This window comes from Doryrhamphus excisus, linkage group LG10 (assembly GCF_037039965.1).
Source record: "Doryrhamphus excisus strain RoL-2023G ecotype Guam linkage group LG10, RoL_Dexc_Guam_v1.1, whole genome shotgun sequence".
Lineage (NCBI taxonomy): Eukaryota > Metazoa > Chordata > Actinopteri > Syngnathiformes > Syngnathidae > Doryrhamphus > Doryrhamphus excisus.
Window position 1 is genome coordinate 9428033 of NC_136366.1, and position 14483 is coordinate 9442515.

Genomic DNA, 14483 nt, shown 5'->3' on the forward strand with positions numbered 1-14483 from the left:
AGTGCATTTTCAGCAAGTTGAAAAAAATGGAAAAAAACGACATACTAACCCCTTACGTTTTTTTCAAAAATCAACACCCTCAAACTTTGACATTTTATGCCATTTTGGGGCTCTTCTGGGCCCCCTGTTGAGTGTGTGTGAGGTTTCCGCTGTTTTTTTGACCAGAAAAGTGCATTTTCAGCAAGTTGAAAAAATTGAAAAAAACGACATACTAACCCCTTACGTTTTTTTTTCAAAAATCAACACCCTCAAACTTTGACATTTTATGCCATTTTGGGGCTCTTCTGGGCCCCTTGTTGAGTGTGTGTGTGAGGTTTCCGCTGTTTTTTTTGACCAGAAAAGTGCATTTTCAGCAAGTTGAAAAAATTGAAAAAAACGACATACTAACCCCTTACGTTTTTTTTTCAAAAATCAACACCCTCAAACTTTGACATTTTATGCCATTTTGGGGCTCTTCTGGGCCCCTTGTTGAGTGTGTGTGAGGTTTCCGCTGTTTTTTTGACCAGAAAAGTGCATTTTCAGCAAGTTGAAAAAAACGACATACTAACCCCTTACGTTTTTTTCAAAAATCACAAAATTTAAAATTGGCATTTTATTTCCTTTTTGGGTGCTTCTGGGGCCCCTGTTGAGTGTGTGTGAGGTTTCCGCTGTTTTTTGACCAGAAAAGTGCATTTTCAGCAAGTTGAAAAAATTGAAAAAAACAACTTACGTTTTTTTCAAAAATCAACACCCTCAAACTTTGACATTTTATGCCATTTTGGGGCTCTTCTGGGCCCCCTGTTGAGTGTGTGTTAGGTGTTCTGCATTTTCAGCAAGTTGAAAAAATTGAAAAAAACGACTTACGTTTTTTTTCAAAAATCAACACCCTCAAACTTTGACATTTTATGCCATTTTGGGGCTCTTCTGGGCCCCCTGTTGAGTGTGTGTGAGGTTTCCGCTGTTTTTTTGACCAGAAAAGTGCATTAGAAGCAAGTTAAAAAAAACGAGATAATAACCTTAGGATTTCTGCATGCATGTTAACAGTACCGCCTCCTTCAGAACCATCCTGCGGTGCGACTCTGGAGGCCCCACCCTCTGGCTCGTTGGACCTGGGGGAGCTGCTGTCGGAGATCCGTCACCTGAGGCTTCAGCTGGAGCGGAGCATCGAGGCCAACACGTTGCTCCGTGACAAGCTGGAGGAACAGTTCCAGCGAGGCGCCGCACGCTCTGACACCATCAACATCAACTACGTGATGTCCTCTCAAGGTGTGAAGGACTGACCTTACTCCTGCATCGTCTTTGTTGTCATGTGACTGAGTGTTGTTGGCTTGCGTGCAGATGAAGGCAGCAGGTCGCCAGGTCGTGAGGAGGATGGCGCCGTCCTCCACGGTGAGACCACCTTGCTCGAGTTGACGTTCAAGACTGCCCGGGTCATGTGTCTCACACATGCCCAAAATCTCTCACCAGAAGCCGATGTGGACGGAGGCAATAGCAGCTCAGGTGAGAGCGCCACTAGCGCCCCGTCCCGCCTGGTTCCGGGCCACCGCGCGTGGGCCAACCCCAACGGGCGCCACATCCTGGCCCTGGTGGAGGACTACAGAGCCCTGCGGAGGCACATCTCAGACGGCCGCAAGCTGTCACACAGCATGGACGCTCAGCTGCAGGAGTGTCGGAGCCACAAGGTACACCAACCTCGGCCCCCCGACGTGTTAAGTCTTTTCGGTCAGGAGCGCTAACTCGCATACGCTCGCCTTTGCAGATGGTAGACGATCAGAGCGTGAGAAAGTTATCCGGCAGCGTGAGCACCATGCAGCAGGTTCTGGAGGAGGCCGCCCGGCTGCTCAAGCTGGTGTGGAGGGTCTCTCTGCCAGCTGGTGCCGCAGTGGGGGGCGCCGCCAACAACCAGCAGGTACCACACAAACGCGCATCCGTGAATCCACGCCGATCGTCTGATCTATCTACCCGCCAGGATGAGCTGCTGAAGAACGAGATCGCTCGACTGAAGAGTCGGCTGTCGCAGCAGGAGAGGGTGCTCAACAGCGCCGTCAAACGCCTGCGAACCACCGATCAGCTCAAAGACGGCATGGAGAGAGTCATCTTTGACCAACGTAAGCCGCTAGATTATTCTTTTACACTTTCAATCCTTTTCCAGGGCAGCACAGCGGTCTCGTGGTCAGCGTGCAGACCTCACAGCTAGGAGACCAGGGTTCAATTCCACCCTCGGCCATCTTTGAGCTCTCGTCCACATGCAAATGTCGGATTTAACTTTGATTTAAAAAGCCATCTTTTTGTTTAAAGACAAAAGGTATGGGTCACATCTAAAAAAAAACATAACAGCTTTAGGTTTGGTGTAGCTTTAAGGTTCCACAAAAACGAGAATGATGGAAGACATTCTACCATGTAAGATTCGGAATATTTCTATTAATATTATAAACCTTGATATTTCACATGTAGCTTTAGTAGTTTTGTGTATCAGGTCGAGCTTTCCCAAAGTAAAACTGTTCTTTCCCTCATGCAGTGTCGCTCACATACGGAGTGTTGAAGAAGGCCCGGTCCAATTTAGAGGTGAGTTGTCCACACACAAACCTACAAAGAAGAATGTCAAACTGCAGTCAAAAAAAAAAATCACCTTGTTTTGTTTTATCCTCTGACGTAATGTTAGACAAATCAGTGTTACCTGTTTGGCCCTAGAAGAGCAGCAGGTCAGTGAGCGTGATGTTGACATTCTGCCGCATGGCCATGATGATGATGATGTGGTGTTTGCATGAAGCTACTCTGACATCATGCATCGTGATAGCGTAACGCTTGGTCGTTCATCTCGAATAGATTTTGATGATGCTGAGCTATAGGCTATTTCCTGAATGCAAACTGTGCCTTGCAGTCAACAAGATGTCACACGCATGCAATGGATGGACCTGCTGGCTGCTTGTCTCTCTTGCCACACGCATGCAGTGTATTTAAGTTAAGTCTGTTTCTGTTTCAGGAAGTACCTGTGAATGGCCAGTAGAGGGCGGTGTTTATCCCGGAAGACGTTCTGACTCAGAGGAGCAGTGAAGACTCTTCCTGCTGCCGTGAGCGTGTTCATCACCTTACCCTGCTGTCAAACTTTCTTTTTGTACTTAAATTGCACCAAATCTGCTTTGAGTTTTAGGTACTGAAGTTGTAAGTTTTGTTTTAAATGCCTTGTATTTGTACATAGTGTTTTTGTTTATAAATATATATATATACATGCACAGAGAATAAGGACTGTATGACTAACTGTATTTTTTTATCCAGTGGGGGAGGTTGAAGAACAATGCAGTAAAATGTGCATCCAGAAACATTCCTTTATTATCATTTACATGTTTAAAGTAAAAATGTCTTTAGCTGCTTCAATGCGGTAAGAAAACTTTTGGTAGCTTTACAAAAGACATTACTACTAACATTTAATGGAAAGATGTAAAAAAAAAAAAAAAAGTGTCAGGTAACACTTGAAACATGTCGGTTTCACAATAGTCCGGCTGACCTATAAAACTAGGCCTTACTCACACCTACGGGCAGGGCACTTTCACTTTACGCTCACTTTTTTGGCAAAATGTCATTTTAGCTCTTCTTTTTGTGGTAGTCAACAACAAAAAAGTTCCTATCTTTGCACCAGCCTGACAAAGGCCTGCACAAGCTGAATGAGCGGCTCCTGACCTTCATGGATGCCCTTGGAGCCCGGCGTGGGCGGCTTGGCCTGCGTGCACGGCAGGATCCCGCTGGCTGGGGATGACGGCGAGCCTCTGCGGAAGTGGCGGGAGAGGCTGGACAGGAGCGTGCTCTACAGAAGGATTATGATAGAAAAAAAAATAGACAAGTTTTATGTAGGCGACCCTGAGAGGAGAAAGCTAGTCACGTCATAGCAAGTGTATGCTAACAGGAAAGCATCAGGAGGTTTTTTTGCTGACCAGTTCAGAGCTGAGTTCCTGTTTGAGTCGCTGTTTGTCTCGAGGGAGGATGGCGGGGTCCTTGAGGCAGCGCACGGCCTGAGAGATGAGCACGTACAAGCAGTTCTCCATGGTAAACATCAGCAAAGACCTGGACCACGACAACAGAAAGATGAAATATCGAGGCGTCCCGCATGAGAAGGTCTGAAAAGTTCTCACTTGAGTGCTTGGATTTCCTCTGAGGAGGCGAGGGAGACGATGCTCAAAGAAGCTTCCTTCTTCTTCTCCATCTATGAACACAAACACATGATGATGATGATGATGAGTGTGCTTTTTATTTAGGTTTACATCAGGAGTGTCCAAAGTTATTGCTTTATTATGGGGACAATATTTAAAATATTTACATATATACCAGGGGTGGAGCCAAACCCGAATACGGTATTTGGAACGGCACAATTTAAAAAACAAAAAAAACCAAAACTTTTTTACGAATAATGAATTCAAACAAATACTTTTTAAATATTTGTATTCGGGAACAATTAAAACATCAGAAAGCTGCGTGACTTGGTGAGACCGCAGGGCATGCCCAGATCGGCCAATGCAATGAGTGACTGGTGTTAATTTATTATTATTTGTATTTTTATTTTATTAATTTTTTTCCCGGGAGTGGGTGGGGGGGGGGGTATTTTATATTTTACTTGAATACAAATACTTTCCCCCCCACCGCTACAAATAGGGGCTAACACACATATACACATACATAGACATACATCCAAATAAAACCAGCAGGCAGTACCTCACTGAGCATGCTCAGAGCCACGTTGATGGTGGCCAGAAGGGTCCCAAATGAAGGCGCCACGTCGGGGTCGAAGGCTGGTGTGGTGAAGCTGAGAACAAACAAGGTCCTGTACTCGGCCAGGTCCATGCACTGCGTGCACACACGTGGTTATTTACACACAGTCAGGTCAACATGAAGAAAGGGGCGGGGCTTGGCGGGTCAGACCTGGTCCAGGAGGATCTGGCAGCAGTCCGGTGTGAAGTGCTGCAGGCTGGCCAGCGTCTTGCTGAGGATCTTCAAGAGACTGCACTGCACGGCCAGCAGTGCCTTCTGCTCCACCTCCTCCCTCTCCCCACGGCCCACCGCAGAGTCCTTGGAGGGCGTTTGCAGGGGACGCTGCGTCTTTGGGAGGGGTGCGGGGGGCAAGGACTCCCCGTTCTTAGCCTGAAGGGAAAAGAACAGCAATTGAGTATTTGATGCACATATTTCCAAGAGTTTGTACGTGTGTGTGTGTGTGACCTGGAGGTAGTGATGGAGCATCTTCTTGCTGTGCAGGAGGTACGTGCACGTCTGACACAGGTAGCACAGGTTCACCTGCGGCAACAACAGAAAACTTGACACCCTCACATGGTGGCTTTTTGGAGTCACCAATTAAGCCAACATGTTTTTGGAACGTGGGAGGAAACCCCATATCTCTGAATGTATGATTACATTCAAACTGTTTATTAGTTTTAAGAACAGCATCCTTGTTTAATGCGGGTAATTGGTTCCCGACCCCCATGTGGTAAGTCACTTCCACCAAGTTGGATTCCTTATATATAAAGAGAGTATTATTTGAGAGAATCAAAAACCTAAATACCCGTTTTAACGTCAAAATAACAGCCCTATAGTCACCTTTACACTCATATCCCAGAAATCCATACATATGAAACACATTGTGCGCATGCATCTGAAACTCGCCTGCACGTCGTGGAGCAGTTTGGGCAGGTGGAACTGCCACTCACTGCAAAAGCTGGAGAGCTGCAGCAGGAAGCCGACGGTGTGGTCGGCCTCGTCCAGACAGGCCAGACTCTGGACGGTTCTCACAGCGTTCAAACACTGGGCAAAGAGCAACACAACAGTTGGACTCCTTCACGGTCTAAGGTCCAACTTGGATATGATGGAAATCCAACGGTGCAAATATGGCAAGAAAACAATACGTCTCGGCTTTGATGTATGGGTGAAAAAGCTAACGGCTACTTTGTGAGGCACGTGTGTGTAAGGCACCTGCAGGATGCGCTCCTGGTGAACGCCCACAAAGTCGAGGGCCTCGTTGATGAAGTTGTAGCGCAGCGTCTTGAGGAGACTTTCCATCAAGGACATGCACAGACGGTAAACGCCGGGCCAGCACGCCGAGTCCTGAGACTTGCGGGTGAAACTCTGCTCCAAAACAGGACAGTTACCCCCCACAGTGTCCTCTATATGAACAGGGTACATTCATGTATAAGAACCTGTGAGGTTCCGTTGGCCGAGCCTTCGTAGACGCTGAGAAGAGGAAGACATATCGTTTGGATGACGCCCGCTCCGGCCACGGCCGCCGCCCCTTGGGGAGTGCGCGCCAGCGTGAGCAGAAGGTGGAGCGCCGCCTCGGTGAAGTAAAGGTTCTGTTTGGAGCGCAGGCTGAGCTCCATGGCGCTCAGCACCGACGGCAGCACCGGAACCTTCCTCATCACGGCCCCCCAGTGCTCGCCGTCCTCATCGCTGCGGCACAGCTCCTTGGCCAGGTGAAGGGCCAGCACGCACACCTGAGAGACCAGCAGCAAGTTCAAAGCTGAAGACAAAAAGGTGCAAAAGGAGACGTACCCCGTCTCGCTGGTCCTTCTGGAGCCCGCGGGGAAGATCCGTCTCCATGCTGTCCTCGTCCTCCGGGGGATCTAACGAACGCTGGATGTGACGCGTGTTGTCGATGAGTGCCAAGGCCTCATCTTTGACCGTCTCACACACTGAAGACAGTAGCTGGGGCAGCTGGGAAATCTCCCCACCTGATTTAAGCACATGTCCATCATTCTTCTTCATGTCTCTATGACAACTGGAATCAGCGCCGGGTCAATGAAAGCCTCTTTTACCGTTAAGTCCTTGGATCTGGAGCACGGAAATGAGCGCAGACAGTATCTTGGCTTTGGTCCTCTCCATCATTTGCTGGTCGGCTTGCAGGACACACTCCAGGATGAGGGAGAGCGGGGACAGGATGTCGGGGGCAGTGGCCACCACGCTGGAGAACCACAACCACAAGGACGTGAATGATTTCCGTTATTTGCCAAGGAAAAGGAATGCTCACCTTCTCCAGCGTTTGAGAAGGACGAGGAGCAGCGTGGCCATCATGGAGCCGAGGCGAAGGCACGAGACAGACGTTGGTCTGGTGAGCTGAAGGGAACAGAAAGTGGACATGGCTTCAGAAATGACAGGAAGAGGAAGAGGACGACGACAAACTCACAGCGGCTTTGGTGGCATCCAGCACGTCCATAAAAAGCTTCAGTTTGGTTTGGTTCTCCGTCAGCTGCATCACGTCAGACTGAAAAAAGGGGGGCAGAAATAAAATAACATCACCGCAGATCACCATGGCAACCCGTCCCCCCCCCCCCCCCCTCCAAGCGTACGTACATGACTGGTGGCGAGGATGAGCAGCATGCGCCAGGCCAGGATGAGCATGTGGGTCTGCTCGGGGAAGTAGCACACACCCTCGTCCTCCATGGCCGCCACGTGGCACACCAGCGACTTGACGTACTGCGACCAGCACTCGTAGCGCCGCCCTTTGGAGAACTTCTGCAGGCCGTCCTTCAGCGACGCCTCCAAGGAGCCGCTGCAGTCAAGCAAGCTTGTTTTAAAAATGTTTCGCATTTCTCCAGCTACAAAAGGCAAAGGGGCAACTACTGCCCATCGGTGGCACCCTGGTGGCCAACCAGGACGGGTACTCAAGTTTACCTGTGGACGTAGAAGATCTCCAGGCCCACAATCTTCATGACGAAGGCGCAGGTTTCCAGAACACAAGGCTGCAGGGAAACCGTGGGCGGGTTAAGGTCACATCAACGTGTTCTACATGTACATCACCGTCTGGGCGCACCTCAGTGGTGTCTGAAGGTGGGGCCAGGGTTCCAAAAAGAGGCGTGGTCAGGTTCTCCCAAAACCTGTCTCTGCGGGTGGGTGTGGGGGATAAAATTAGTCACATGACTCCACGTTTCATCATCAAGCTCAGAAGGGTGCGAGGAGCCACATCGTCTCACTTGGTGCGCAGGACAGAGATGGCGCTGTCGCGGCGGTCCTGCCACAGCGCCAAGAGGAAGGCCAGGGCGGCACGGTGGAGCAGCGGGGGGCACCAGTACTTGCCCTGCTGCTTGGAGTCGATGAGGTCGAGCACTACGTGAAGGCAGCTCCACTCCCCCAGCAGGAACTCCTGCACGGTAGTCAGAGAGTGAATTTAGCTTACAGCTGGAGATGGATGTTTGCACTCACCTTTGACCCTTCATTGCCATCTTTCACTTCCAGGTTGAGGAAGAGCTCAATGAGGCCCGGCTGAGTTTCCACGGCGACAGTCAGAAACTCCAAGATCATGACCTTGATCCTCATGTCTTCCGTCTTGCTCTGCAGGCGAGTGAGGAAGGCGTCGCGGATGGCGGCGGCATCGCTGCCGAGGCAGGCGTAGACGGACATTGGGGCGACCTGGCGGCAAGGGGGAGGGGGGGTGGGTCATGGAGGAGGTGCCATGGAGGATACAACGGGCTCACCGTGGCAAGGCGCTTGAGGAGCTGGATAGCGAGGCGCGGCAGGGCGGGGTCGTGCTTGTGGTAGATGTACTTGGCCAGGACCACCACCAGGTTGTTGCCGTGACCGCCGTGCTGCGTCAGGGCTTGCTCCAGCGGAGAAATGGTGTCGGAGGGCGGTTTCAGGCGGATGGCGTTGTTGGTGACCGAGAAGGCCAGCTTGACCGTCTGGATCAGGATGTGACCCGGACCCTCGGAGCCACAGCTGAGCAGAGAGCAAAGACTGAATCAGTCACCGAGCACAAAGGTGCGCTGAGGGACGGCTTCACCTGCTGGGCTGCGCAGCCAGAACCACGTCTATCTTGTCCACGCCGACCCCCATGATGTTGACCACGGCCTGCCCGGCATCCGTGTTGGCCAGGCTGTAGATGCACAGGGACTGCAGGGTGGGGGTGCTGCAGGGAGGAGAGCAAAGGCGTGATCACATGAGGCAACACATTTGCGGCCATTAACTATAAGCTCCGTACCTGCCCTGATCTTCTCCCTCAGGACTCAGATTGAGGATGGCGTGGATGAGCTCTAAAATGAGACAGCCGATCCTCTCCCTGACGCCGTATGTGTTGTAGCGCCACTTATGGTAGGTGGGCAACATCTCCTTCAGGACCAGCAGCACACACGGAATCAAACCCTTGTTCTGGGTGCTGCCCAGCTGACCCTGAAGGCACCACGATCAATTAACAGCCATGAAACAACGTGTACATGACAACAACCAAAAAACGGGACTCACCTTGACCAGAGTAGTGACAAGCTTCAGGAAGGCCATGGTCACGGCATACTCCCCCCTGGGCTGCTCAATCTGGACCAGCAGGTTGCCATAGTTACCTGCTTTCATGCCCTCGGCACTGATTAGAAAACATTATGAGAATACAAGAAACACACAACAATAAGCGAGGTGAGGGAGTGCACACAGGCCACCTGATGCACTGGGCCATGCTGGTGAGAGGGTTGGAGGCGAAGGGGAGGAAGCCCGTGCGCTGCAGACTGGACCACACCTGAAACAGCAAAGTCACCAAGTGGGAACGTCACTCACGCACAAACCCTGCATGGTATGACGTGCGCGCGCACACCTTCCCGGGCATCCTGGCAGCCAGCACCGACAGGCAGTTGATGCAGGAAGCGATGACGTCCACTGGAGGGTTGATGACCGATGTCAACCTGCCAGACCATCAAGATTAGATTGGCCCCATATTAGCACTCACTACTGGATGAGAAGACCGATACTATTTGGAAAAAGGGCTCCCATTATCAGCTGACACAGTGGCTAAGTTGGTAAAACCAATCCTTCCTGCTCCATCTTAGCAGACTACCTTGTTTGCATTTGAATGTGTTTGACAGAAAAGGTGAACAGGTAGTGCCAAATCTATCTGTGGCGGTCCACCACAAATAAACACTAACTATAACACTTAGTCATAGATAGTGTGTGTTTTACCTCTGCAGCAACATGTATATGCGGGAGGTGAGGGGCAGCAGGCAGTCCGATACAGTCCAGTCTGTGCTTATGATCTTGTGGACCAGGTCCAGGATGGGCTTGACACGTGCACAGTGCACTAAGACGTCTATACACACACACACACACACACACACACGGTGTCAAGAGGGTCCCAATTTCATCAGAACTAAGCAATGAGCAATGTGGAGGTGCAGTTTACCTGCGGTGGAAACAACATGGAGCAGCATCTCCACTTCGCATGTAAACAAAGTCCAGGAGCTGTACGAGTAGTCCCAGCGCACCAAGTAACCCTGCTCACCGCCAATCATCACCTGACCCAGAATTCCAAGTGGCATCCAGAGGTTGGTCTGGCCAGCGCCTTGAAGAGGGGAAACAAAAACCTTGTTCTATCACGTGACCTATTGGGAACTGCGATAACAGGGAGCGATGTTCAACCCGGCCATGATGGAGCAACATTTGACATTTAAATTTAACAGTAGTTGAGAAGATTAACAGTAGTTCCAGTTCACCTGGAGGTAAAAATAAGACCTGTAGTGTTGTCCCCGTCAAACATCATGACATCACTACTATTCACAAAACATTTAAACAGCCAGTGAGGGCTGTGAGCTATTTTTAATGTTAGCAGATTTCTCGTTCCTCATTTAATTGTTGTGCGCCCCTTGTCTAAATTCACATTAACAGGATGGGGGGAAAGATACTAACCAAGGGGGTAGAGGAGCTTTGGGGTCTGCCTCCTCCACAGAGTCTCATCCTCCTTGGCGATGATGTCATTAGGTTTATGTTTGTAAGCTTGCGTGTAGAAGGACATCTTATCCAAAAAGTTGTAGACCTGTCACACAGGAGCTGATTGAATGGCTGATCGGAGCATCTTTTCCACGCTGCTGGGGCAGATTACCTTCTTAACAGTGGACTTGTTGGACAGGAGTGCGGTCAGGAGTTGCAAAAGAGGTCCGATCTTGTGTGGGAACATCCCCACGGCACTGTCCAGAATCATTCCCAATCCCATGTTAGGCTTCTGTGACAAGATCCCCCAAATAAGGACAAAATATTTAAGAGATTTCCAGACTATCCGTGTGCTAGCAGCTTCTCACCATCTCCCAGAAGACTTCAGCCAGACTGGGAGCGGAGAGGACCTCACAGGCGGCGTCGATCAGGTAGGAGCTCTGCGACCCGGTGCTGCCAGTCTGAGGGCGGAGGGACCAATAGTTAAAAAGAGGAAAGAAAGATTGGCAGGAATCCTGCTTGAGGACTACCTGGAGGCTTTCCTCTTCAAACGATGTGATGACAAACGACAGGAGGCCATAAACGCACATCTTGGCGGTGCTTGCTGTGCACTATGATGAAAAAAAGAAAAATAAATAATTAAATCAGACCATTAATTTGTTCCAGACCCAACCGTAATAAGTGAATATCCACAAGGTAGGATTGAATATTAATAAATGTAAGATTTGTGCAGTTAGGAAACCTGTTGACAATCTTGTTGTGGGTTATAGACCTCAACAGTAGACCTAGAAACCTGAACTATATGCCTGTTATCACCAAAAAATGACTGACATCTAGTGGCCAATGTACTACATTCAACATTACAATGCTTCGTCAGTCTATTTCAATTTTACTACATTTGGCCATTTTCATGTTAAAAAATATGGATGACCACAATTTACTTAAATATCTTTTTTATATGAATAATAGAGATGACTGTATAAGTTTGCACAGGGGCCCTCTGAGGGCAAACATAAATGCCATGTGGCCCCACCCCTGATTTCTAGACCATCTTACATTGTTCCCTGAGACTCCGAGGCCTTTCAGCATGGTGGCCAGGTACTTGAAGACCTCCAGCTGCAAGGCAGAGCTACCGATCCTCCTGATGACTGGGTTGGATTCGTCCGGCCTCAGCGTGTGCCTCAGCAGGACCCAGGCCAGCAACACCGGGCCATGATGAGGGAGGTCCCCGAAGGTCAACAGCAACTGGTCCATCTCCTGGGTGGGACAGGAAGAAAAAGTGAATGGTGACCAGAACGAGACTGTAATCGCTACCACAGCTTTGTTAGTAAATAAAGCCAAGCGTTGTTATGAGGCACATTTTTCATGAAGTGAGTCAAACCTTGACAATGTCGGGAACATTGGAGAACTGATGCTGCTCTGTGCAGTCCTCTAACGCACACTTGTGAAGGAAGTCTATGTCCATGCCCTCCACCAGGATGAGAGAGCTAAGATAGCTGCATATTGGAGGGAAGGAAAACAAAGTGATGCATGGAGAGAACGTGAGCTCCAAGTGACTATTTGCAAAGATTCTGTGAGCATTCCGAGAGCAGACAAAGTTCTCACCCGATCCTGTCCACCAGCGCGTCCATGCTCTTATCAACCAGGTGTCGGTTGGTCTGCCGCAAACCAAAGCCCTGCTCCTTGAACATTTTGGTGAAGGCCAGCAGATCGGCTGGGCTCATCTCGAAGTAGGCGTAGTACAGGAAGATGATCTCCAATAGCAGCGACTGCTCTCTCAGGCACTGCAGGAACCACCGGGACACCTGTCGCTCCGTCTGGGGACGAGAGGACAAAGGAAAGGTTGTCTCTGTGTAAAAGGAAGAAGAACAACATGAAGCACATCCTCACCATGAGGTTTCCGTGGGTCTCCCATGTCGGCGCCTCAGCTTTAAAAAGCTTCTTGAACTGCGACTGGTAATTGCTCACCAGGTCCTTCTCCAGTTTGTTGACACAGTTGGAGTACTCGGCCTTGACAAAAAAATAAAAATAAATAATGTTAAAAATGATAGCAGGTTTCAATGCCATTCTAAATTGTTCAAAGAGTCTGCTTCTAACCCTGTAGGGGTGTCGCTCGTCTTGGAAGTAGGTCAGCAGGAGGAGGACACACCTGAGCAGACACATGCGCTCCTCGTAGTAATAGTCTGCAACCTGTCAATCACAAAATACACAAAAATCATACTTGATTCAAACAAAACCTTTTGAGCAGCTGAGCTCTAACCCACCTTGAGTAGCAGCGCCTGACTTTGCCGCTCATCCTTGAGAACAACCTGCACAAAAACACATTGGTGAGTAGATCAGCTTCATATTATCTCATGGCCAGGTGAGGAGAGCCACCTTTAAAGAATCCCGAGTTCCTCTGTAGTCCTCCTGCAGGTAGCACTGCAACAGTTGCACGCTCTGCAGCTCATCAAGCGCCTGTTACCACAACAGTCTGTCAAAAAAACTGCCACACGAGGAGCTCAAGTGTTTTGTCTCTCTTGTTTTGTCACTTCTTACCAGCAACTTACTGATCCTCAGACCAAAATCTTTCAACGGCTGAGCGACATCTTTGTTCCCCTTCACTTTCCCGGTGGAGGAGGAGCTAGAAGTAAAAAAAGACTGTGAAATATGATGACGCAATCAAACATTAGTAAACATACCTGGGCGGCTTGTAGTAGCTGAGCCCTTGATGTAGTCTGTCCCAATGGGTCTCAAGTTCTGATTGTATTTGAACCTTTCAATGTTGAAACGTAAACAGGAAACACATCACTGATAGGATACATCAACTATACGGCTACACATGCTTTCAGGAAAACATACCGGCTCTCGCAGTGCGGATCTTCCCAGCAGTATGGTCCATAACTCCCGGCAGCTCCTAAGCCATTTAAATGAAAAGGACACTTCTTAACATCTTAAAACATGAGTACTCAGTACTTCAGTACTCACTAGCTAGTGAGGATGGCTTGATGAGTAGCTAGTTTGTACAGTGTGTAACTTGGTAAGTAGTTTATTTTATTTGTTCATTTATTTCTTTGAGTTTATAAGATAGAATTGTGTTAACGGTTTATAATTTGCTGAGAAGCTGCTTTTAATCATAGTCATAGCTTGGTGCCGAGCTAGCTGGTATCTTCTTGTTTCAAGGGCTACCCAAAAGGCATACAACAACAAGGAAGGGGTGTATTTTTATTTGGACATACAGAAAAAAAACATCGCTGACGCCGGTTGGCTTAGCTTTGATGAGCAGCTGACTTCATATGATAAAAGAAGAGGGAAACGCTAGCTAAGTTGCAGCGAGTTTTTACGGTAACGAAGAGCACTTGAACAGACGCGGTGTACGCTTTTTGTCGCGTTAAACAGCCGTCAATTGATCGCCAGCTAACTCGGTTGACAACCGCATGCGGTTATTGACATGCGGCGGGCACACGATGCCATTCAAACGGTTCAACTGTTAGCACAAGCTAAGCTAAATTCGCGGCGAGAAGAGTCGTACTAGCACGCCGTTGAACAGAAATACTTCTCAACGGGGAGGCCTGGTAAGCTACGCGAGGGTTGTAAATAGGCTTAGTTTTGAATACAATTGCATGAACAAATAAAATAATCCCAAAAGTTGGCTAAAGTTTGTGGCTACTCGCATACCTGAAGCTCATCTCCGAGTCCGCCATCTTTGGAGCTGCGCTGTGATTGGTCGGTAGGCTATGTCGTCACACGTCACCTGACTGCTTCGTCGCTGTCTACAGAGATCAGTTGTTGCTTTACCGCCATCTTGTGGATGGTAATAAAATCATTTATGAAGATTAAAACCCGTATTAATAAAATTTAAATTAAAG

At 49.0% G+C, this 14483-nt stretch overlaps 2 protein-coding genes across 9 annotated transcripts in view; one reads left to right on the plus strand and one right to left on the minus strand.

The window, feature by feature from the left end:
* Window positions 1-3863, plus strand: part of cdk5rap2 (CDK5 regulatory subunit associated protein 2) — a 36752-nt gene extending 32889 nt beyond the window's left edge. For 4 of the 8 annotated variants that reach the window (XM_058049814.2, XM_058049829.2, XM_058049846.2 and 1 more), the window contains 8 exons: window positions 1024-1245; window positions 1318-1368; window positions 1447-1661; window positions 1739-1888; window positions 1949-2087; window positions 2498-2544; window positions 2642-2681; window positions 2963-3862. In XM_058049814.2, the coding sequence (XP_057905797.2) occupies window positions 1024-1245; window positions 1318-1368; window positions 1447-1661; window positions 1739-1888; window positions 1949-2087; window positions 2498-2544; window positions 2642-2681; window positions 2963-3033 (935 nt within the window). In that variant the 3' untranslated portion in view covers window positions 3034-3862. Of the gene's footprint in view, window positions 1-1023; window positions 1246-1317; window positions 1369-1446; window positions 1662-1738; window positions 1889-1948; window positions 2088-2497; window positions 2545-2641; window positions 2682-2962 lie in introns of all 8 variants that reach the window. The other 4 variants (XM_058049805.2, XM_078794007.1, XM_078794008.1 and 1 more) reach the window with 4 other exon arrangements.
* On the minus strand, window positions 3287-14416 carry nup188 (nucleoporin 188). The gene is made up of 41 exons (XM_058049870.2): window positions 14293-14416; window positions 13477-13531; window positions 13317-13390; window positions 13174-13258; window positions 13012-13092; window positions 12900-12944; window positions 12733-12825; window positions 12526-12645; window positions 12241-12452; window positions 12017-12131; window positions 11692-11892; window positions 11166-11246; window positions 11004-11096; window positions 10808-10927; window positions 10615-10741; window positions 10112-10270; window positions 9892-10018; window positions 9530-9617; window positions 9378-9454; window positions 9190-9304; window positions 8930-9117; window positions 8732-8857; window positions 8427-8667; window positions 8155-8361; window positions 7926-8095; window positions 7766-7835; window positions 7627-7694; window positions 7306-7504; window positions 7139-7216; window positions 6983-7068; window positions 6771-6916; window positions 6508-6686; window positions 6156-6449; window positions 5932-6084; window positions 5626-5763; window positions 5185-5259; window positions 4891-5109; window positions 4684-4815; window positions 4107-4177; window positions 3909-4038; window positions 3287-3781 (listed from the first exon to the last, which is right to left on the minus strand). Exons 1-41 carry the CDS (start codon window positions 14316-14318, stop codon window positions 3602-3604), a joined length of 5244 nt encoding a protein of 1747 aa, XP_057905853.2. The 5' UTR covers window positions 14319-14416; the 3' UTR covers window positions 3287-3601.
* Between the last annotated feature and the right edge of the window lie 67 nt (window positions 14417-14483).